Raw genomic sequence first — 25,616 nt, 5'->3', positions numbered from 1 at the left:
GATCAATCACTCCGAGGGCATTTTCTCTATTCTCAAGGAGCTCTCCAAGTGCTTAATCAACTCCTTTGATTACTTTTCTCTTCTTATTTGTATTAATAATTTTGGGAAACGGGGTTCTTTCGTGGAAAGAGTGATGTGGTTGTATTAGATAACAGTTCATTGCTGATGTGGTCATTTATAGTGTATTTAGTATCAACTGGTGGTCCACCTTCATAAGATCCCGTGTCCCTAGTTTGCTGGTTTGAGTTAGTGATTTCAGAGCGTTTTGCCCGTGGTTAGAAGTGAGTGTGTGTTATACTAAGCTGACTTTTGACTGATCTGACTATTTTGTTAATTTTGTTGTCAGTTAAACTTTCATTTTTTAGGATATCACATCTCATAGCTCCTAGTTTATTACTGTCCATGTACAGCTTGCTATGTGGAGGCGCAATGGCCCGGTGGTTAGGGCAGCGGACTCGCGGTCATAGGATTGTGGTTTCGATTCCCAGACCGGGCGTTGTGAGTGTTTATTGAGCGAAAACACCTAAAGCTCCACGAGGCTCCGGCAGGGGATGGTGGCAAACCCTGCTGTACTCTTCCACCACAACTTTCTCTCACTCTTACTTCCTGTTTCTGTTGTGCCTGTAATTCAAAAGGGTCAGCCTTGTCACACTGTGTCACGCTGAATATCCCCGAGAACTACGTTAAGGGTACACGTGTCTGTGGAGTGCTCAGCCACTTGCACATTAATTTCACGAGCAGGCTGTTCCGTTGATCGGATCAACTGGAACCCTCGACGTCGTAAGCGACGGAGTGCCAACAACAAAGAGCCTGCTATGCGGGTTTTTGCACCTCCAGATATTGTAGGTCTCTTTTTGTGTGGTTGATGTTTCTGGGTTTAGTGTTGAATAATAATAAGTATCGATATATTCCTCCTTAGTCAATTTCTGTCCTGTATTTCTATTTCTTTGAGATAGGTTTGGTAGCTGACCCCGAGCGTCAGTTTCGGGAATATCCTTCCTTTGATTTGCTACAGGTTTTTGAGGAGGTCGGTCCTGATTTAAAGACTTTTGGAGCCCAGAATCAGAACCTAAGGTCACTAATGAATGCATTCTTCAAACGACACGGGTTCTAGGGGATATTTCCATGCTTGGTATCCAGAGCCATGCAATAAGCGTAAAGGGTTAACCAGTTGTCTGGTTTCTTGGGTAAAGTTCAGAGGTCCCAGGTATCATCATTTTCTAGTTGCGGGGTGGGTTATTTTGAGAAGTTTTAAATTAGTCCATGTCATGACCTGCCGCTTGGAAGGTGTCAAATGGCAGGCCAACAGATTTCATGTAGCATCATAGAAAGAGGCAGATATTGGACTGACAACTAGAGAGAGACAGAGACAGGGTGACAAAAGACAGAACCATCATGTAGTTTCCAAGCTGTTTCCAGTAAGATGGTGATGGCATTGGCAGCAGCGGTGGCAGAAGTGGTAATGAGATTGTATAATGAGATTGTATATGTTCTGTCAGCAGGATATAAACGGTGTCACATGTGTGTGTTTGTCTCCAGACAAATCACTATTTTCATTGTTATTATTAGTAGCAGTAGTAGTAGTAGTAGCGGCAGGAGTAGTAGTGCAATCAGGAAGCAAAAGAGGCATCACACCCTTGCGGTCAGCAGAGGTCAAATGTGTGTGCTACTACAAGCGACCAATGAGAGGACTGACCTTGGCCTTGGAAAGAGCCAAACTCACCCTGTTCTGTTTTAATTACAAATAGAAAAAAATAACAATATACACACACACACATATATTGATATTTACATCATTTAATTTTCATCATCACCATCAACATCATCACCATCATCATCACCACCATCATACCATCAATCACCACCATCATCATCATCACCATCATCATCATCACCATCATCATCATCACCATCATCAATCACCATCTTTTAATGTCCTTTCTCCATACTGTGGTAACCATTATTATTTATTGCTTTTTTTTTATTTTTTTTTTTAATCTTTTGTCAATTGTAGAACAAAATGCAGACCAATCAAAGCAGCAAAGCCCAACTGAAGGGGCCAAGGAGACAATTAACGAGAGAAATTGTTCAGAGCCGACCAAGAACCAAGAAGAAATCCTACCGGCAAAGAAAGGCCCCAACGTGGAATACCTGAAACCCTCGAATATGATGAACGGACTGAGTGTAAACACAGAGGTACAAGAGACCAACAGCTTGGAACAACACACTGTGAGTGGCACGGTCATGAACTCATCAAAGAACCCGCAGTCCCCCGTGTCACCCATGTCACCCCCGGTAAGCCCCATCGACCATTCAAATAGTAATGGTGTGGAGTTGAATGCTAATGTGACCATCCATTGCTCAACCAGTGATAGCCTGGAAGTACCGTCGTTACCTCTGACCACTTGCTCACAGAATAAAAATCTGGAAAATTCTTTGCTGACATCAAACCATTGTGCGAATGGAAATGCCATCATCAAGAAAAAAACCTCCCAGGCGTTTACCAAGTCTGGGAGAATTTCACCGATTTCTCAACAGCAGCGCTCTGTTTCTCGTAGCAGTTCTCAGATGCGCAAGACAGCGTGGGACCGTGCCGAGGAACGGTTTGAGGCAGAAGAGAGCCAACCTGCTTCAAAAGACATTAAAACTGAACATTTGACCACTGAGATACCGGTGTTCTCTGATACGGATTGCGGACAATTCAGTCTGCGGTTCCTTCGGAAGCCGTTCCAGTCGAAAATTTTTAACAAAACCCTGGAAGAGCTCTACCAGCGTTATTTCTTCAAACTGAACAAAACCAATCTCACACTCTTCATACTCCTCGTCTCGTTCATTTGCATCCTTCTCATCATCATCTATTACGTCGGAGGCATGAAGCATTTCGCTCCCGGTACTGTCCTCTCGCTCACCTTTATCGCCCTGCTCATACAGGTGGTCGTTTGCAACAAGAGTTGCTTCACTCGTACGCACATGCGCTACATGTGCTTCGCAATGATCTTTATTCTGTGCCTCATTCTTATCACAGTCATTACAACCAGCAACCTCCACAGCATGACAGAAGGCGTTTGGTGTGTAGTATTCTGTGTCTATTTAATTTACGCTCTGCTACCTCTCGAAATGCAGCTGGCCATGTTGAGTGGTATTCTGCTCTGCCTCATCGACCTCGTTGCTACTCTGCTGCTAAACTACTACGAAGTTTTCACCACAAAACAGGTATTTATTAAACTCCTTCACTAATTATTTTATCATTTTTTCATCTTATTTTTCTCTGTGTGTATTCTATTGTGACTCCTGATTTTAACTCCCTCCTTCCTTTCCTCTCTCTGTAAATATTTGTGGCCTGGGGTCACCCTGAAAGCAAAGCCACCGCCTTATCAACCTCAGGTCACTAGCTTTGGACGTGACAGCCATCAGCTAAACCAGAATTTCCAACACACGCAATCTAGGAATACTAAACGATGGCCAGAATTTAAGAGAAGAGAAAACCAAAAGGTCTCATGCTATTCATTTAAAAATTCTTGATTAGAACTTATTATTATTACTTCCGCCTTGGAAACTATTTTGAAAAGTGAATTTGTTAACTTTGGCTTGTATTAGATAAGGAGGGTTAGGGTTAGGGAAGGAGTTAGTTGGGGTTGAGACTTGGCTTGACTAGGGGTGAGGGGTCACCAGATGATGGCAATGAGGATCAAAGACATTCTGGCCATGACACTCACATCTCTCTCTTTTTTTTCTTTTTGCAATCATAGTGTATCTAGGACTACATTATGCGAACTGTTGTTCCTTGTTAAAAATATTCGAGTGCGTTTTTTGAGGAGGATCTGGGCTACTTTATCTGCCCCTTCCTGTTGATGACAATGATGACAGCAACGTTAGATGATGGTGATGATGATGATTGGAAGGGGAAGTAGAGAGGAGGATAGAGGAGATGAGAAGAGAGGGGGAGAGGAAAGGAAGAGGTGGAGAGCAAGAGGACAATGATGATGATGATGATGATAATGATGACAAAGATGATAATGTTGATACTAATGATGATTATGATATGAATAATGATGGTAAGGATAAAGTCGATGATGATGATGATGATGACTTACCTGTCTGTTACTAAATTACTTTCCATTCCTGCCAGGCTTCCTGCAATGCGCTGCTATTTCTAGCTGTGAACATAGCTGGAGTGTTCACTCGCTATCCATGTGAATCATCCCAGAGGAAGGCCTTCCTGGAAACCCGGCGATGGATACAGATGAGGCTGCATACACAACGAGAGAATCAACAACAGGTAAGATGATGATGATGATGCTAACAAATGAAATAAATTTATTCATGACTTTGCATCATTTGTCGTCTCTGTTAAGTGTAATACATGTATTTCACTACATGTGGCTCCCTCTAGTGAGGGCAGTTAATACAGAGAAACAAATTATCTCTTCACAACATGAGAAAGGATTAGAATTTTGAATTTGAAATTAAGGAATTACGAGGTAAATGTGCATAGAATTCACATAATTAGTGTCTTTTCTTTGTTTATTCACCACAAAGTTCACAATTTTTAATTGATGCTAATCATGTATTTCATTCTTTTTAGAAATCTTCAGCATGATATGGCCAAAAACTTATTAATTTTAAGAAATGAGACATTTCACAAAAGATGAAATTAATTACAACTTGGACGAAAATAATGAAATATATTTGTTTGTTTGCTTGTTTGTTTGTTTTTTTTACTTCATAGAAGATTAATAACTTAAAGAAAGGAAAGAAAAAAGAGACCATTCTTAGTGTTTACATCTAGAATAATAACTATTTGCAGGAGAGTTCTACCTTGATTGCAGTGGTATGTATATGTATATATATACACATATACAAGACATTATAAAGAAGAATGGAGGATTATTACATCTTTTTTACTTGTTTCGGTCATTTGACCACAGCCATGCTGGAGCACTGCCTGTAGTCGAACGAATTGACCTAGTACTTATTCTATTGGTATCTTTTGCCAAACCACTAAGTTACGGTGATGGAAACACACCAACATTGGTTGTCAAGCGATGGTGGGGAGGATAATACACAGACACACAAACATATACATATATATATATATATATATATATATATATATATATACATATATGTACGATGGGCTTCTTTCAGGTTTCCGTCTACCAAATCCACTCATAAGGCTTTGGTTGACCTGAGGTTATAGTAGAAGACACTTGCCCAAGGTGCCACATAGTGGAACTGATCCCAGAACCATGTGGTTGGGAAGCAAGCTTCTTGCCACACAGCTACGCCTGCGCCTATCTTCAAAATTAGTTTATTACTGTATTATTCTCACTAAATTTTCATTAGATGATAATTAGATGATGATGTTGTTGATGATAATTAGATGATGATGATACTGAAGAAGATGATGGTGACTACAACAATGATGATGGTGATGGTGATGATGATGATGATGATGCTGAAAATGATGAAGACGATCATGGTGGTTTTGATCATGATTAGGATGATGATGATGATGATGATGATGATGGCAATATATTCTGATGAAGAAATGCATATATGTATATATACATGATTGTATGTGTGTGTATATATATATATATACATATATATATATATATATATATATATATATATATATATATATATATATATATATATATATATATGACTGTGTGCTTGACCATCATCACCACCACCATCATCATCATCATCATTATCATCGTCGTCATTGTCATCATTATGTGTGTGTTTGTGTATGCTTCAGTGAGTGCAACTGAGTGTGTGTGTGTATGTGTGTGTGTGTATGAATGTCAGATGCAAGTTTGTGTGTACATATATGTGTGTGAATGAATGTGTGTTTGTGTGTGAATGAAATTTTCGAATGAGTGGGAAGTTTTTGCACTGATGGTGGTGGTGGGGGGTGACCGGGTTGACGTAAACCTTGATTGAATCTCTCTCGAGAGAGAGAGTAGGTGGGAGCACTCGAATACGTCCGCATAATTTTTGCTTTATTCCATTTCCAATTATGATATTCATTCGTTTGTTTATTTATTTATTCATTTATTTAAATTTCTGCTGTAATTATGCCGTTCTTTAATTAATCCAGCCCATGGAATGAATTAGATAGCCATAGAAATCTCAATGTCAGAGAGAAGAGAGAAATGCAATGGGAAATGCTTCTCTTCAGAAGTTTGTGGCTGGCAAACAGCTTGCGCTTTTGGGGGTCACACAACGGAGGCATTCGGCCACACACACATGTGTGTGTGTGCACGCATAGAGATACGCATATGCGTAAAGCCGTAAACATTTATATACACGCTGTCATATACATATGCATAAAATCACACACACAAAAATATATATATATATATATATATATATATATATATATATACATATACATACACATACCTGCACACACACATACATACACACAAATACTCACACATACACATGTACACACACATACACATGCACACACATATGCACATACACACACATAGACACATATAAACACACATACACACGTGCACACACATTATGTTCTGAGTTCAAATTCTGCCACGGTCGACCTTGCCTTTCATCCATTCAGGGTCGATAAATTAAGTACCAGTGAAACACTGGGGTCAATATGATCAACTAGTCACCACCCAGCCAAATTTCAGGCCTTGTACCTATAATAGAAAACATTATTATTATTGTTGTTGTTGTTACTGCTATTCAGGCAATGAGCTGGCAAAATGCTTAGCAGCATTTCATCGTTCTGAGTTCAAATTCCGCCAAGGTCAACTTTGTCTTTCATCTTTTGGGGTCGATAAATTAAATACCAGTAAACCACTGGGGTTGATGTAATCAACTATCCCTCTCCCTCGAAATTGCTGGCCTTGTGCCCAAAATTGGAATCAGTATTTTCCTAGGGGCTTTTACCGTCGAGGGTCGATGGAGTTGAAGGTTTTTTTTTTATGTTTTTATTCTTTTTGGTTTTTTTCTTTGATATTTTTGTCTTTTTTCTTCCATTTTTTAAAAATTTCTTTTTTTTTGTTTTTCCGACCATGCCCACAACCAGGAGAGTCTGTTGTTGTCCGTCCTACCACAGCACATCGCCATGGAGATGAAGTCCGACATAACAGGACAACCAAAACACACAATGTTCCACAAGATTTACCTGAAACGATATGACAGCGTCAGGTAAGAAACAGAGAGAGGGAGAGAGAGAGAGAGAGAGGAGAATGTTCTTGTTGTTGTTATTGATGATGATGGTTGGGGCAATGAGGTTAGCGATGACAAGTGATGGTGGTGGTAGTGGTGATGCTGACAATGATGATGGTGGTTAGGTTAGTGATGATGATGGTGGTGGTGGTGGTGGTGGTGGTGGTAAGGTTAGTAATGACAATGGTGCTGATGATGATGATGATGTTGATATTGATGGTGGTGGTCATCATCATGGTCGTCGTAACGTTGATAATGATGAGGAGAATTAGGAAGAGGAATAGTAGGAGGAGAATGGCTGCTGTTACTGGGTCGGTGAAGTCCAGACCTGTCCTCAGCTGTGGCTAGTCAGATTCCTGATTGCAGAGACCTATATTAAAGGCGTTCCAACCATGACCATCCCGATACATTATCTAATGTGTCCTTCTTTTTCTCAAGACAATAGGATGTTTCAAGGAAGATTTCACTGCTATTTCTTGCAGGTCATTCAACCTCTTACTTGCCTCAGTCGTTAGACTGTGGTCATGCTGGGGCACTGCCTTCAAGAATTTTAGTTGAAAATAACAATATCAGGAATGTGACATTTGCATTGCGAACGAGCAAGTTCTGATGAGTCTAACGAGACTTGAATTATAAATATTAATGATTAGATTAATGAAAAATATGAGTGATATTATATATGTAGAGATAATTTGTAGTTCGTTATATAAATGCTAATTGAATTCATGGAACCCAATGCATAATAAATTCTGACACAGTAAATTAATAATATTTAGAAACCAGGCAAGAATAAAATTCCTGGTAACTTTCAGCTTCAATATTTATTACACATAACGAAGATGGCAAACTGGTAGATTCATTAAGATGCCAGGTGCTTAGTGGTATTTTACCCATTGCTACGTTCTGAGTTCAAATTCTGCTGAGGTCAGCTTTGTCTTTCATCCTTTCAGGGTTCATAAATTAAGTACCAGTTGCATAGTGAGGTTGATCTAATCGACTGGCCCCCTCCCCTAAAATTTAGGGCCTGGTGCCTAGAGTAGAAAAGGATATTTATTATACATAACGAAGATGGTAAGCTGGTAGAATCATTAACATAGGTGTAGGAGTGGCTGTGTGGTAAGTAGCTTGCTTACAAACCACATGGTTCCGGGTTCAGTCCCACTGTGTGGCACCTTGGGAAAGTGCCTTCTACTATAGCCTTGGGCCGACCAAAGCCTTGTGAGTGGATTTGGTAGATGGAAACTGAAAGAAGCCTGTCGTATATATTTAGATATATATATGTATATGTATGTGTGTGTATATGTTAGTGTGTCTGTGTTTGTCTCCCCAACATCGCTTGACAACCGATGCTAGTGTGTTTACGTCCCCGTAACTTAGCTGTTCGGCAAAAGAGACCAATAGAATAAGTACTAGGCTTACAAAGACTAAGTCCTGGGGGTCGATTTACTCGACTAAAGGTGGTGCTCCAGCATGGCCACAGTGAAATGACTGAAACAAGTAAAAGAGTAAAAGAGTATGCCTGATAAAATGTTTAGTGGTATGTTGCCTGTCTTTACGTCCTGAGTTCAAATTTTGCTGAGGTCAATTTTGCCTTTCATCTTTTTGGGGGTCGATAAATTAAGTACCAGTTGAACACTGGGGTCGATGTAATTGACTAACTCCCACTCCACTGAACTTGCTGGCCTTGTGCCAAAATTTGAAACCAATATTATTTTTTGGCAACAAGCAAGCAGAATTTTTAGCAGACTGAGTGAAATGCTTAGTGGCATCTCATACATTGTTATGTTCTGAGTTTAAATTCCGTCAAGGTTGACTTTTTGAGTCAATCCCAATAGCCAAGGCTTGTCATATCATCCTCCGAAGACCTCTGCCAAGCAGCTCATTTTAAGATAGATACGCGAGTAAAATTACTAATAGAGAAACAAAAGTAAAACTTTGGAAACAGCAACGCCACCATAGGTTACGCAGAAACGATGAACATGGTTTCTAGAGAGATAATCAAAGAAAGTAACATTGTAATACTTCATCATCATCGTCGTTGTTTAACATCCGCTTTCCATGCTAGCATGGGTTGGACGATTTGACTGAGGACTGGTGAACCAGATGGCTACATCAGGCTCCAATCTGATCTGGCAGAGTTTCTACAGCTGGATGTCCTTCCTAACGCCAACCACTCCAAGTGTGTAGTGGGTGCTTTTACGTGCCACCGGCACGAAGGCCAGTCAGGCGGTACTGGCAACGGCCACGCTCAAAATGGTGTATTTTACGTGAAGTAAATATAACAAATGAAAAATCCTTCAAGAATCCATAAAAATTCCCAGATCACTACCAAAATTTCATCATCTGTTCCTTGTGTCATTACCAACTTTTTATGCAAGTTTCATTAAATACCGTTCACAACTTTTTGAGTTATTTTGCACACAGACGGACAGACGGACAAACCAACGCCGATGAAAACATAGCCTCCTTCCTCGGTGGAGGTAACAATAATAATAATAATCCTTTCTACTCTAGGCACAAGGCCTGAAATTTGGGGGAGGGCGCCAGTAGATTACATCGACCCCAGTACTTGACTGGTACTCAATTAGTCGATCCCGAAAGGATGAAAGATGAAATCGACCTCAGCAGAACTTGAACACGGAACCTAAAGACAGACGAAATACTGCTAAGCATTTTTCCCGGCATGCTAACAATTCTGCAAGCTTGCTGCCTCCTTCATGTCAATAATAATAAATAATAAATAACAACAACAACAACACTAACATCAATAATAATAATAATAATAATAAGTAATTATCATTCGGAAATATCAGTCAAAGGCTGTTTGAATCTTGTTGAGTTTCCCAATTTCCACAATATTGTCGGCGCTTTTCAGGTTCTTTTGTTTCGGCTTGTTTTGGGTTTCTTTTGTTCTGTTTTTATGGAATGGCGCGATGTTGGTTGGGATGAAACAAGGTGAAGTGTACTATAATGTGGCGCAGATCATCGCAGCGTTGTATGATGCAGTGCGACGCGCTTTGTTGCGACTTACAGTGACAATGCGTGATGTAACGCAGCTTGGTGCAGTGTGGGGCGGTGTGCTGTTCTACAGAGTTAACATAGCATTGTGTGGGTTAACATGTTATGGTGTGGTGCGGTGGTGCAGTTTTGTGTGGGGTAGTGAAGCACAATCTGTTCTTTATGCTTTATACCTGATATATTTGACCTAATCTTTATGTCTTAGTAAGAAACCTTTCAAACACAAAGCGAAAACAAACACAAGAAAAACAAGAAAAGAAAATTTAAAAAAAAAAAAAGAAAGAAAAGAAGCACTTATTCTCTTTTGTGTTGTCTTTGACTTCTCAACCGATTCTTTGGTCTGCAAGTCTGGAAAAATCTCACTGTAATCATCACCAAGAGGCACTTACAAAAGAGGTTCTTCCGGTCATCTTGTATTAACTGACCAATGGCCAAAGGTGGTTGACATCTGTTCATTTTTCAAGTTCTTTTCATTTATGCATTGACCGGGTGTGTGGTGGGTGGGCGGTCAGCGGTGGCGGTAGTGATGGTGGTGGTGGTGAGAGTGGCAGCGGGAGCAGGTAGAAAGAGTAGGTCGTTTTTGTGTTTTGTCTATTTCTTCTTCACTCTTTGTCTAGTTATTTTTCTGTCTTGCTACTACTACTACTACTACTACTACTACTACTACTACTGCTACTACTGCTACTACTATTTCCATTATTCCATTTATCACAAGTGTTGTTGTTGTTCGTATTATTATTATTATTATTATTATTATTATTATTATTATTATTATTAGAATTGTCAGAGCATCAGACAAAATGCTTGACGTTGTCTCTACAGTCTGAGTTCAAATCCAGCCAACACCATCTTTGCCTTTTATCCTCCCAGGGTCGATGAAATAAGAACCATTTCAATACCTGCCCCCACATACACCTCCCTCCGCAAAAAAAATTTCAGACCTCGTGCATTAAAAAATTAAAAAAGACAATTGTTATTATTGTTGTTTTTGGTATATTTTTAGAATCGTTAGAGCATCAGACAAAATCCTTGTGTTATCATCACCATCATCATTTAACGTCTGTTGTCCACGCTGGCATCGGTCGGTGCCAATGCCAACTTTGCCTTTCGTCCTTTCAGGCTCAATAAAATAAGTACCAGTTGCGTACTTGGATCTGGTGGTGGGGGGGTAGTGTCTGCATGGGTGGGGACGGCAACTGATGCTTCTGTACATTTTCTGTTTTTGTCTTTGTATTTTATTTAAATATTAAATTTTAATAAAACACCTTAAATATAACGTGACAAATCAGTTGTTAGTCACACTCACAAAAATGACATTCAAAATAAGGACAACAACAACAACAACAATAATTCTTTCAAAAAGTGTGTAAATGGACAAAACTGGACTCTTACTGTCTATGTTTGTGGAGGCGCAATGGCCCAGTGGTTAGGGCAGCGGACTCGCGGTCATAGGATCGCGGTTTCGATTCCCAGACCGGGCGTTGTGAGTGTTTATTGAGCGAAAACACCTAAAGCTCCACGAGGCTCCGGCAGGGGATGGTGGCGAACCCTGCTGTACTCTTCCACCACAACTTTCTCTCACCCTTACTTCCTGTTTCTCTTGTGCCAGTAATTCAAAGGGCCAGCCTTGTCACACTGTGTCACGCTGAATATCCCCGAGAACTACTTTAAGGGTACACGTGTCTGTGGAGTGCTCAGCCACTTGCACGTTAATTTCACGAGCAGGCTGTTCCGTTGATCGGATCAACTGGAACCCTCGACGTCGTAAGCGACGGAGTGCCAACAACAACAACGACAACTGCCTATGTTTATAGTATTTTCTTATAGCAGTGCTGTGGTTAATAAGTGACTTCTGATCTTAACTAATTGGGAGTAGCATTGGTTAATAATTGACTTCTGATCTTAACTAATTGGCAGTAGCATTTTTCAATCGAAGTCGGATGTAGAAGTTTCGTTGGACACAGTGTGAGGCAACTGTTGTTATCGTTAGGCCCAACAATAACATCATCATCATTTAACGTCCGTTTTCCATGCTAGCATAGGTTGGACGGTTAGACTGGGGTCTGGGAAGCCAGGAGGCTGCACCAGGCTCCAGTCTGACCTGACAGTGGTTCTACAGCTGGATGCCCTTCCTAATGCCAACCACTCTGTGAATGTAGTGGGTGCTTTTTACGTGCCACCAGCACAGGGGCCAGAGGAGGCTGGCAACGACCACGATCAGTTGGTGCTTTTTACATGTCACTGGCACGGAAGCCAGTCAAGGTGGCGCTGGCATTGGCCACGTTCGGATGGTGCTTTTTACGTGCCACTGGCACGGGGATCACAACTACAATTTCCATTTGATTTTCATTTTGATGTTGATGTACTTGACTCAATAGGTCTCCTCAAGCACAGCAGGTCACCCTACAATCCAAGGTACTTTTGAATGGGTTGGGGCTGGTTATGCGAAACTGGTGTTGGATACAGCCATGAACTCACTTTATTTACCGGGTCTTCACAGTCACAGCATATCCCCAGAAGTCTTGGTCTTTCACCATTGCCTCTGTGAGGCCCAATGTTCGAAAGTCATGCTTCACCACCTCATCCCATGTCTTCCTGGGTCTACCTCTACCCTGGATTCCTTCAGCTGTTTGGGAGTGGCACTTCTTCACAGTAAATACCACCATGATTGATATTCAAACTACAGTAGAAATGGCCAGCCAATGGATTTGGTTAAAAAGAGACGATGAGCGATGGCTAGAAGAATATTAAGCTTTATTTGATAACCAGTTGGCCTCATATCAGTGGTGGTGGGGGCTGGTGCGCAATAATGTCATCGAGAGGGAGGCCCCGAAACGGCGCACATTCTCTCCTGATGACCCCATACACTTGCTGGCTTCCAGTATGTGGAGCATTTGATTGGTAGCACTTGTATGTGCAAGTTGTTTGCAAAACCTCGTATACATTGCTTTGTCTTGGTATAAAAAGATGGGCTGCAGCAAATATTCTGCTCAATACCACAGATTTGCTTGTCAGTTGTTTGACCTTAACCAGTTGAGCATGTCTCTCGGTGGCTGACAATATGTGCATCTCTGATCATGAGCAGAAGTAGTGGGGGAGCATCGTAGCCATGTGTTGAGAGGACTTCTTTGGGGTTTGAATAATTCCCCTTTGGAATTATGATTTATTGTTTCTTGTCCATCTCCACATATTCTGCAGTTACTTGTTATGTTTCTTTTCATTACATGTTTTTGGTAAATTCCGGTGGGGGGAGGCTTTGGTCTTGTGCAGCAATTAAAAATCCTTCAGTCTCTGCTTTGAGTCCTGAGCTTCTCAACCATTGCTGGGATTTTTCTCTGTCTATTTCTTTTGCTTTTAGTTTAGCCGTGAAGGGGCTTTTCTTGCCCATCATCATCATCATCATTATTATTATTATTATTATTATTTATCTATTTATTTATTTATTCATCTATTTTTTTTCCTTAATATTGTTTGTCTCATTACTATTATTTATGTGAGAAATCATTATTGTTCTCTCTGTCTGCCCTCCCTCTTTCACTCTGTTTCTCTCTCTCTCTCTCTCTGTTTCTTTCCCTATTGTTATTGTTGTTGTTGTTGTTGTCATCAGGCATAAAAGCTGTTCTATGTCATGAGAATGGTAAAAGTCCTCCTTATCCTGATTATCAGTATTGTTCCTACTACTACTACTACTACTCCAACTACCACCCCTACTACTATTGCTACTACTACTACTACTGCTGCTGCTGTTGTTATACTTGTCATTGTATTGTTCTGTGGAGATACCTGTAAAACGATAATTGCTTCATGGCTTTGTTGCCACCCCCCCCCCCTTCACCCCCCCCCCCGGATCGTTTTTTTCCTTCTTTAGTTTGTTTGTTTTATTTTATTCCGTTTTTCTTTCTTTCTTTCTTTGTGTTTTTTCTGTTGTTGTTGTTTCTGATGTCTGCCTTGACAATTAGGTTTACCTTTAGCAGATTGACAAACAACAACAATGACAACAACAAAATGCATAATAAAAAATAGTGACAGCAACAACAACAACAACAAGACAACAGGGAGGGGGGGAAAGACAGCTTCTTGTTTCTTTTTACATTATTTTTATTCCTTTTTTATTCATTCTATGTTTCATTTATTTGCTTTTTTATTGTACTTTTATTTTACTTTTCTTTAATTTTTTTTTACCTCTGCCTCCTCCTCCTCTCCAACTCCACCTCCTCCTCCTGCCAATTTGCTTTTGACAAACATTCTTTGTGTCTTCATTCTTTCAGTGTCTTTATTTCCACACAACACACACACATACACATACACACATATACACACAATCATTCACTCATATAAGCATGCACACACACACACACACATGCATACATACACACTTCTGCACACGACACACACTCCCATACACACACAGTCACATATTCCCATACACACATACACATGAACACACACACACACACTCGTGCACAAGTACTCACACATATGCACACACACACTCAGACTGAGATACACACACACATTTACACACATATGCATTTACACACTCTTATACACACACATTCGCACAAATACACCCATACACATGCACTCACTTATATACGCAAGCACATACATATGTACAAGCACACACACATACACATGCACACACACACTTGCGCACAGATACACATATACTCACACAAACACACACAGTTGCACATTTTTGCACAGATGCACATACGAGCACACAAACAATCTTGTACACAGTCAGATGAATATATTAGGTTGGCAACTAAGTTCCCGCCGTTTTTTTAATTTTAATTTTTCAAAATGTTTAATAAAAATTAACAACTAATTAATGAATAATGTATTCACCATTGCTGTTTACAACTTCTTCCCAACGTTCAACAAGATTTTCAATACCTCGTTGGTAGAAATCACCCGATCCAACCAAGCTCTCAATTCTGCATCATTATTGAATGAAACTCCGTGCATAGCATTTGAAAGAGATCGAAAGAGGTGGAAATCTGTTGGTGCCAAATCAGCAGAGTATGGCGGGTGTGGCAGCACTTCCCAGCCATGCGTTTGAATGGCTTCCTTGGTCATATTGGCGATATGAGGGCGGCCGTTGTCATGCAGCAGAAGAACTCCATGCTGCCGATTAGGTCTTTTCTCTTGAATAGCCATGTTGAGTCGTTCCATCTGTTGAACATAGAGTTCTGCATTGACCGTTTGATTCCATTCAAGCAATTCGTAATGGATAATCCCTTCCCAGTCCCACCATACGCACAACATCATTTTACACAGATGAAAATCTTGTTTCATGCGTGGGGTCGCTTGTTTACCGGGGCTAAGCCATTCCTTACGCTGCTTCATATTGGTGTACAGACACCATTTTTCGTCGCCAGTAACAATTCGGTAAAGAAATCGTTACTTGTGTCCATGAGTTGAGCGGTGACGAGCAAGCAAACCAAGTTCAGTCCCACTGCATGGTACCTTGGGCAAGTGTCTTCTACCATAGCCTCGGGCCAACCAAAGCCTTGTAAGTGGATTTAGTAGATGGCATATTACTTTGAGTATAAATACGGTTTTGGTTCACCCAGGCCTACAGTAGCAGGCACTGGCCCAAAGTGCCACACAGCGGGATTGAACCAAGTTCACACAGCTAGAAAGCATGCTTCTCGACCACAGTTGCACCTGTATATATACTATAATGTACTTGAAAAGAGCAGCCATTTTATCTCATCAAATTTTAGTCATTTTATGTTGTTTTATATCCTTTTCTTTTTTAACCTTTCTTTACTTTTTCTTCCCTTCCCTTCTCTCTCTCTCTCTATCTCTCTCTCTTTCTCCTTCTCCTTTAGCATCCTTTTTGCTGACATTTGTGGCTTCACGGAACTCTCCTCCGAGTGCACAGCCAAAGACTTGGTGCAGCTCCTCAACGAACTGTTTGCACGATTCGACCGCTTGGCCAACGAGAACCACTGTCTACGTATTAAAATCCTTGGAGACTGCTACTACTGTGTGAGTGGTTTACCAGAATCCAGACAGGACCATGCCCACTGCTGCGTTGAAATGGGACTAGATATGATTGATGCTATCGGGTAAGCTGTTACTAATCGTACTTATTGTCATCATGGTTTGAATTACAGGGAATATTTCCAGATATTATTTTAGACGATATTGAAATATCATATTTAAAGACTTAACGAGTTTCTTTTTGGAAATTTCCCTACCAGTGGCCTGGCATGTATAAAAAGTCAATAGACAACATTTTTGTTGTTGGCACTCCATCGCTTACGACGTCAAGGGTTCCAGTTGATCCGATCAACGGAACAGCCTGCTCGTGAAATTAACGTGCAAGTGGCTGAGCACTCCACAGACACGTGTACCCTAAACGTAGTTCTCGGGGATATTCAGCGTGACACAGAGTGTGACAAGGTTGACCCTTTGAATTACAGGCACAACAGAAACAGGAAGTAAGAGTGAGAGAAAGTTGTGGTGGAAGAGTACAGCAGGGTTCGCCACCATCCCCTGCCGGAGCCTCGTGGAGCTTTAGGTGTTTTCGCTCAATAAACACTCACAACGCCCGGTCTGGGAATCAAAGCCGCGATCCTATGACCGCAAGTCCGCTGCCCTAACCTCTGGGCCATTGCGCCTCCAATAGACAACATATTCTCAATATAAAATAGTGTACATTTAAACACAAGAGAAAACTACCTTCAACAGGCAGTTTTTACACGCTAGAAGAAGTAGTCATTCATAAATATATATATGTATATATATATATATATATATATATATATATATATATATATATATATATATATATATATATATATGTATGTATATATATATATGTGTGTGTGTGTTTGTATATATATACATATATATATATATCAGTGCAGTGTGCTGTCAATTTAAAATGTTAGTTTTCTTATTTGGTTTATGTTAGAATTTTTATCTGTCAATCATTTATATTTTTTGACAGTTTAAACCTTCCAAATATTTCAACAATTGCTAAGTTTTGGGCCTCCCCTTCTTCCCAAATATTTAGAATATTTTTAAATAGAGGCTTTGTTTTATTATGTTTGTTTTTTTTGTCGTTGTTGTTGTTGAGTTTGAATTTATAATTATCCAGTATTTTCGCTTTTCTTCATTGATTTAAAATTATTTATTATTATTACTATTATTATTATTATTATTATTATTATTATTATGATGATTATTATTGAGTGAGAGAGCAGTGCATGCCATCAAAGTGACACTGGGGTAAAATATATGAAACCCAGTATACCCATCATGACTGCCTGTCTGATAAGGGTACACCAGGCACATGCATCACAACCATATGTGCGTGACATGGTGATCTCATATCAAGTTAAACAGCACATGACCTTGCAGGTGGGGCCCAGTTAGAATTTTCTTCAGATCGAGTAGCCCATACCACTCAAAAGGTCCCTGAATAAGGGTTGTTTAAGGACGATGACATATACATATATGCATATGTATATGTTATCTGTTTATCTATCTTTCTATCTATCTATCTGTCTATCTATCTTTCTTCTATCTGTCTGTCTGCCTATCTATCTATCTGTTTATCTATCTGTCTGTCTATCTACCTGACTGTCTATCTATCTGTCTGTCTGTCTATCTCTGTCTGCCTATCTGTCTATCTATCTATTTTGCTAGCTAGCTATCCAATCTATCTATTTAGCTAGCTAGCTATCTATCTATCCATCCATCCATCAATCTATATATATATATATATATCATATATTTTCAGCCTTGTCCGTGCTGTCACACAGACTAACGTAGATATGCGTGTTGGAATACACAGCGGCAGAGTACACTGTGGTGTGTTGGGTTTACGCAAGTGGCAGTTTGATGTGTGGTCTAATGATGTGACCTTAGCCAATGCAATGGAAGCTGGTGGTCGGCCAGGGTGAGTATATAACAAATGAACAAACACATACACACATGCACGCACACATATAAACACACTGGGAAGTGCAACCACAAGGTATTACTGGTATATTTTTAGTGAAATATAAAAGCTCCGACTGTACTCTCGGAGTGGTTGGCATTAGGAAGGTCATCCAGCTGTAGAAACCATGTCAAATCAGACGAGAGTCTGGTGCAGCTTTCCAGCCCCTGTCAAATTGTCCAACCCATGCCAGCATGGACAACAGACATTAAATGATGATGATGACATCATCCTCATTTAATGTCCACTCTCCATGCTGGCATGGGTAGGATGATTTGACCAGGGCTGGCAAACTGGACAGCTGCACCAGGCTCCAGTTTGATTCGGTTTGGTTTCTATGGCTGCATGCCCTTCCTAACGCCAACCACTTTACAGAGTGGGCCTTCACATGGCACCAACACAAGTGCTTTGTACATGACACTGGCACGGGCCTGTTGCAGGCTAACCCTTTTCACCTGGAGGGAGTGACCTTAACACTTCTTTTCTGGAGTACGGGCCTTCTTCTTGAGTATATATATATATATATATATATATATATATATATATATATACATACTTACACACACACACGCATATATATACATATATACAATGGGCTCTTTTCAGTTTCCATCTACCAAATCCACTCACGAGGCTTTGGTCGGCCTGAGGCTATAGTAGAAGGCACTTGCCCAAGGTGTCACACAGTGGGACTGAACCCGGAAACATGTGATTGGGAAGTAAGCTTCTTACCACACAGCCATGCCTGCACCTATATATATATATATATATATATATATATATACATACATATATATATATATACATACATATACATACATATATATATATACGTTCAGTATTCCTCCAAGAAACACGGTCAATCATTCTCTTTAAATTGTTGTGGTAATTAGTTGTTGATCAAATATGAAACATTAGGAATCACCCATTTCCTTCTTTCAAAATCTTTTTAGAAGTGACAACGATGATTCAGTCATGCGTATTATGTAACGAATATTTCATTATAACACCAGCAGTCATTTAATCAGAACCTATCAGAGAAATATAATACATAGAATGATTTACTTATTACATTTGAATATGAAAACATTTTGCATTGGATTAAAGTGAGAGAGGCTAAGTTTCAGAAAGTCAACAAGCAGTAAAGAAAAAAAATGTCACTTGTATTTTTTGATATTGTAATTTGGTAGGAAACACTAATTAAATGAAACATGTGTGTCTGGCTATTTAAAGTGCCAGCAAAAAGACAAGCAGGGTTTCTAATGAATCAGTGCTTATCAGAATAGTATTAAGTTACATGTCTGGTCACAGCTGAAAACCACAGACTCACCATCTACTTGATTTGAAGCTAAGCAATTTGTTGACTTTATATATATATAATACAAATAATATATGAGTATATGCATATATACGTACATGTATGTACATACCTACATCTACATGTATATATAGATGCATATCTGGGTACATGATGTTGCAAAAAAACGTGGACAAAATGATAAACAGAGTACAGAAAACACACAGGCCACATAGAGAACATTTCCTTCATCAGCTGCTACCATTCTAAAACTAAGCGTATATATATATATATATATATATATATATAAAAGCACCCACTACACTCTCTGAGTGGTTGGCGTTAGGAAGGGCATCCAGCTGTAGAAACTCTTCCAAATCACATTGGAGCCTGGTGTAGCCATCTGGTTTCACCAGTCCTCAGTCAAATCGTCCAACCCATGCTAGCATGGAAAGCGGACGTTAAACGACGATGATGACGATATATATATATATATATATATATATATATATATAAATGGAACAAAAACGTAATGGAGGGCATTAAAACATTTGGACAGATAGACGACACAAAGTAGGGAGGTAGAGATAGGTGTCTTGCTATAGAGGAGGGTACATGGTTACCCAGTGAGAGAGAGGTACGAGAAAGATGCCAGGAATAAAGGTGCTCGTGTAAAGGTGATACTTGGTTACTTAGTCAGAGGAAAAACAAGAGAAGAAGAGAGAGAGAGTCACCAAAGGGAAAGAGAGAGTGTATGAAACAGCAAAAGAGTAAGAAAGAGCAGAAGGGGGGGTGGTGTGGTGGTCGGGTATACTCGTAAGTAACAAGGATCTGAGTGGAGAACCCGTGTAGAAAAATAGGGTTATGGGGGTGGGGTGGCAGCGATACAGTGAGCAGGGAAGTAAGGGTAAGAAAGGGGACTGGAAAACAATCGTAGTTTATGAAGAGCAAATGGGAGGAAGAGAAAGATGCAGTTCGGTTTTTCTTAGGGTAGGAGTGGATGAAAAGTGTGTTGGATGGGACACAACTCTTCTAGAACTCGGGTCCGTGGACGGGTCTTCTCTAAAACCCCACCAAACGGTCCAGATGGACAATATGCAATCTGAACCTTTCCCCTCTTGTTTATTAATTTTTTTTACGGAATCCCACGTTTTAGGCTATGGAGATTCCGATGCTGAAAAAAAATTTTTCAAAAATCTCAAATTCAAAATTTCGATTTTTTTTTTTTTTCAGAATCGGAATCTCCATAGCCTAAAACGTGGTATTCCGTAAAAAAAATTAATAAATAAGGGGGGAAAGGTTCAGATTGCATATTATCCATCTGGACCCACCAAACATCTCGGTCCATTGTCATTTCGGATCTTTCTGAATTGACGGACACCACTTTTTACATTTATGTTTTATGTAGTGTTTTTGGTACCGAAACACTTTGAAACTTCGTATACTTGAGCCCCAACATCTTAAGATCGGTCCTCACCCCTTAATTCCATGTCTTCCTGGGTTTCCCTCTTCCACAGGTATCATCCACTTTCAGCAACAGGTACTTCTGTACACACCTGTCTTCACTCGTACCCATCACATGTCCAAACCGATGCGGTCTCCTCTCCTGCAATACCACATTTAATCCCTCTTAAGCCTGACTTTGCTCTCAACGTCCTTTGTCCGTCATGCACTCCGATGTTGTAAATCCAACGGAGCATACTAACCTTCATTCCTCTCCAGCCTCCGCATCTCCTCTTGCAGTCACAGCCCGTGTTTCACTCCCATCTAACAAAGCCATGTCTCACACAAGCATCATACAATATACCATTCACTGAGAGAATCCTTTTGCTGCCAACAGAGGTAGCAGTTCTCTGAACTTCCTCCATCCTATTCTTATTCTATGTATGTATATGTATGTCTTTATATGCGCGTGTATATATATATATATATATATATATATATATATATATATATATATATATATATATATATATATATATATATATAATTAAGTGGAGAATGGAGAAACAAACACAAGAAGAAGCAAACTGCGGTTTAGACGATGAATTACCTGCCTCTGGATACCTTCTAACAAAGACGGTACCCACACAGGTAATCTCCAGGAGTGCCTTCGGATTTAACTATCCCCTGGTTGCTTAGATACTTCAGACTACCTCTTGAATATCGAAGCAATCCTATCATATACCTATATATATATATATAGGTGAGAAGAAAACGGAGGACTAATAACAAATATAAGTGTGTCTTTTGCACTAGTAAGACACACTTCTGTTAGTTATTTTCCCCCCATTTTCTTGTCGCCTTTATAAATTAAACTACAGTTACCCACCAAATTCCCTGCTGCCGTGTACCTTTTACCAAGGAATATACCCACTGGGGTAATTACCAGAAGTGCCTTTGGATATATCTATCCCTTAGGGGCTTTAAACACCTCTAACTTATACCTGTATATATATATTGTTTCACTTTTGACACGTAATACTGCAATAGTGGAGATGTGATGTTGCACTGGGTTCGCACTAGGCAAAAAGTTAAAAAATTTGGGGGCCTAAAACACTACATGGACCCCTAAGTAAGGCATGCGTAAAATTTGAATGAAATTGGTTGTGTAGTTCTCAAGTTTTAGGGGATTCACAGACAGACAGACACACATTCTCAGAGCAATGAATGTAAAAATAGTTTTCCGCAAGATATATTGTAGACAATTCAAAATTATCCATGAATATATCAGAGGCCAGAGCATGCAATGAAAAAGTTATTTATGGCAGCTTTGACTGCTATTTCTAGGCATGTGAGGGTTTTTAACCCTCTCCGTTATAACTGTGATTTATTCACAATTATTGCACACTTCTTTTATATATATACATTCATTCCTCTTTTGATGAGAACGTGTGAGTCTGTCTGTGTGAATCCCCTGAAACTGTGTGAATCCCTAAAACTTGAGAACTACACAACCAATTCCATTCAAATTTTACGCATGCCTTACTTAGGGTCCATGTAGTGTTCCACGTCTCCCTATTCTAATGTCAGACAGTTTCACTTTAATACTGAAACTATTAAAGTGAAAATATTATCTCATATATATGTATCTCACATATATACAATAACTATAAAAACACTGTCTGGTAACATATAAAATATAAACTGAAGCTAAAACTTATTAAAATATTCTTATTGTTTCTTCAACTTACCGGACAAGGGCTCCTGGCTCCCTTTACTGCAGACGAAGGAGTCAAAAACGAAGATATTTTGACATGTCCGGGCAAACACAAACAGACTTCATGCTGAATGCGAAACTCCCGCTAAATTAGCCACAAAAACACAAACACAAACACACACACACACAAACGCACACACACAAACACACACACACACACACACACACACACAAACACACACAGACACAGACACACGCGCGCTTCCATTTCTTACATCTTCTTTCAACTCAACTTCTGCTCTCTGCAAATAAAGTTTTTACGGATACAACTGCTTACAAAATCAGGGATTAATGTATAATTTCTTTCTATGTTCATAATTCAATCAATGTTTTTAATGATTAGACACTCTTTTACTCTTTTATTTGTTTCAGTCATTTCACTGCGGCCATGCTGGAGCACCGCCTTTAGTCGAGCAAATCGACCCCGGGACTTATTCTTTGTAAGCCTAGTACTTATTCTATCGGTCACTTTTGACGAACCGCTAAGTGACGGAGACATAAACACACCAGCATCGGTTGTCAAGCAATGCTAGGGGGACAAACACACACACACACAAACACACACACATATACATATATATATATATACATATATACGACGGGCTTCTTTCAGTTTCCGTCTACCAAATCCACTCACAAGGCCTTGGTCGGCCCGAGGCTATAGTAGAAGACACTTGCCCAAGATGCCACGCAGGTACAATAGAATAACTTTCACAAACACACGACGTACAACTTCGTTCTTCAGGAGTTTTCAAACTTTACATAATAGGCACATTTGTCGGATTAAGACAGTAGGGTGTTTTGAGGGAGATTTGGCTGCTATTTTTACAAGGTCTAGATACCATGTACAGGTCTGATCTTAATTTGGTCAAACTAAAGAGTTTGACCCGAGCTCAAAAACAAAAAACAAAATTAGTGTAATAGATGTAAAACAATATGAAAGAAAAACTGCGCGCTCGCGAAAGTGGGGGGAGACCGAGTCCTTTCCCCAGGCCCCTTTCACAAGCGCGCATTTTTTTCTTTCATATTCGTTCACAGCAAGTTGTTTTACACCTATTACACTAATTATTTTTTGTTTTTGAGCTCGGATCAAACACTATAGTTTAGAGGTCATGGACTGACGATGTGAATCTTCCGAGTCGTCTCCCCCACCCTGTTCGCGAGCGCGCATTTTTTTCTTCATATTCGTTCCCAGCAAGTTTTTATTACACCTATTACACTAATTTTTTTCGTTTTTAAGCTCGGGTCAAACTAAAGCGTTTGACCCTTAATTTTCATTCAAAAATTTAACGTAATCTTTTCCATAACTCAACCATCGTAAACATTTTCTATATATGTGTGTGTACCTTAAAAGATGTCAATCATCATGACATATACCTTCACTCACTCACTCACTCACTCAAACTCTCTTTCTCACCCTCTTTCTCTCTCACATACACACGCACGCGCGCACGCACACATCCGCGCGCGCGCACACACACACACACACACATACACGTCCATTTCATATATCTTTCAACTTCTCCAAATAAAATTTTTTACGGATGCAACTGCTTACAAAAATAGGGATTAATGTATAATTTCTTTCTATGTTCATAATTAAATCAATGTTTTTAATGATTAGAGAGACGTCCAATAGAATAGCTCTCAGAAACAGACTACGTACAAATTCGTTCTTCACAACTCCTGAAGCTGTTTTCTGACAAGGAGGGGAGAGTCAGGAAATGTTCATACAGCTGGAGGCCTCAGTAGAAACAGGGTACCCGATATGGTAAGGTTGAGAAACGCTGTTATAGATTATGCCTAACCGAAAAAGATCATGGCCACAGCATCCAAACAGACCGGGTGAAACCGGGCTTAGCTGCTAGTATATATATATCTATATATATATATATATATATATATATATATATATATATACACATATATGCAATCACATGAAAACACACATTATCTCAAATACTGTTCAATTAAATGAGAGGATCTATCTGTCTGTGTGTCTTTCAGATGGGTGCATGTTACAGAAGACACCCTGAACTATTTGGGGAACGACTATGAGGTGATACCCGGAGAAGGGGACAAACGGAACAACTATTTGAAGGAGAACAACGTGAAGACTTTCTTCATCAAAGCAGATTCTTACAGACAAAAGGTAAGATTGGACCTTAGTGATGTTGAGGAGTGGTGGTGGTGGTGGGGTGGGGTAGTGCTGGACGCCATGGTAGATGTAGGTGTATGCACCTCCACCACCACCGTTAATATCATCAGCAACAGAAGCAGCGCCACCACCATCACCACCACTATCATCGACATCATTGTCATCATCGTCATCATCACCAGTACCAGAAGTGGCATCCTCATCCTCCTCCTCCTCATCATCATCATCACCAGTAGCAGCAGCAGCATCTTCATCATCAGCAGTAGTAGCGGCAGCAACAGCAGCAGAAGCAGTGACCCCCACCATCACCACCGCCATCATCAACATCATCACCAGTTGCAGCAGCATCCTCATCATCTTCAGCGACAGCAGCGCCACCACCATCATCATCAACAACATCATCTTTGTCATCATCGTCATCATCATCATCACCACCACCACCACCACCACCACCACCACCACCACCACCACCAGTATCCTCATCACCATTTTGTTTTTTTTCCATGCTCATACTATCATAGAATTTGGATGAGTCTGTTTATTGCAGTCTTTTGTCCCCTTTTTTTGTGAGGTCCCTCATCCCAAACTTAAACTTTTCCCTCATCTTTCCACCGATTCTTCATCCTTGGTCTTCCAGTCTCCCCTTTCTCTCCATTCTTCCCTCTTGGCCCCACCCACCCTGCTTCCTCTACCAAACTCTCATCTTCCAACCACATCTGGTGCCTCTACCAACTCGATTCCGTCTTTT

The 25,616-nt window shown here is 40.0% G+C and overlaps 2 protein-coding genes across 6 annotated transcripts in view; one reads left to right on the top strand and one right to left on the bottom strand.

Annotated features, from left to right (window-relative positions):
* Positions 1-22,846, bottom strand: part of LOC106876814 (cholecystokinin receptor type A) — a 156,580-nt gene extending 133,734 nt beyond the window's left edge. For 2 of the 3 annotated variants that reach the window (XM_052977302.2, XM_052977297.2), the window contains exon 1: positions 4,095-4,233. The gene's annotated coding sequence lies outside the window, so the exon portion shown is untranslated. Of the gene's footprint in view, positions 1-4,094; positions 4,234-22,684 lie in introns of those variants that run through there. The other variant, XM_052977301.2, reaches the window with a different exon arrangement.
* Positions 1-25,616, top strand: part of LOC106882760 (adenylate cyclase type 6) — a 103,815-nt gene that overhangs the window by 57,655 nt on the left and 20,544 nt on the right. For all 3 annotated transcript variants that reach the window (XM_089343671.1, XM_089343673.1, XM_089343672.1), the window contains 6 exons: positions 2,015-3,213; positions 4,130-4,279; positions 7,070-7,191; positions 16,071-16,310; positions 17,993-18,151; positions 24,718-24,862. In XM_089343671.1, coding sequence (XP_089199797.1) covers positions 2,015-3,213; positions 4,130-4,279; positions 7,070-7,191; positions 16,071-16,310; positions 17,993-18,151; positions 24,718-24,862 — 2,015 coding nt within the window. The remainder of the gene's footprint in view (positions 1-2,014; positions 3,214-4,129; positions 4,280-7,069; positions 7,192-16,070; positions 16,311-17,992; positions 18,152-24,717; positions 24,863-25,616) is intronic.

The sequence above is a fragment of the Octopus bimaculoides genome, chromosome 27, assembly GCF_046866305.1.
Source record: "Octopus bimaculoides isolate indiv1 chromosome 27, ASM4686630v1, whole genome shotgun sequence".
In the NCBI taxonomy this organism is placed as follows: domain Eukaryota; kingdom Metazoa; phylum Mollusca; class Cephalopoda; order Octopoda; family Octopodidae; genus Octopus; species Octopus bimaculoides.
The sequence above is the reverse complement of the archived record's forward strand: the minus strand, read 5'-3'. Positions and strand labels throughout refer to the sequence as shown.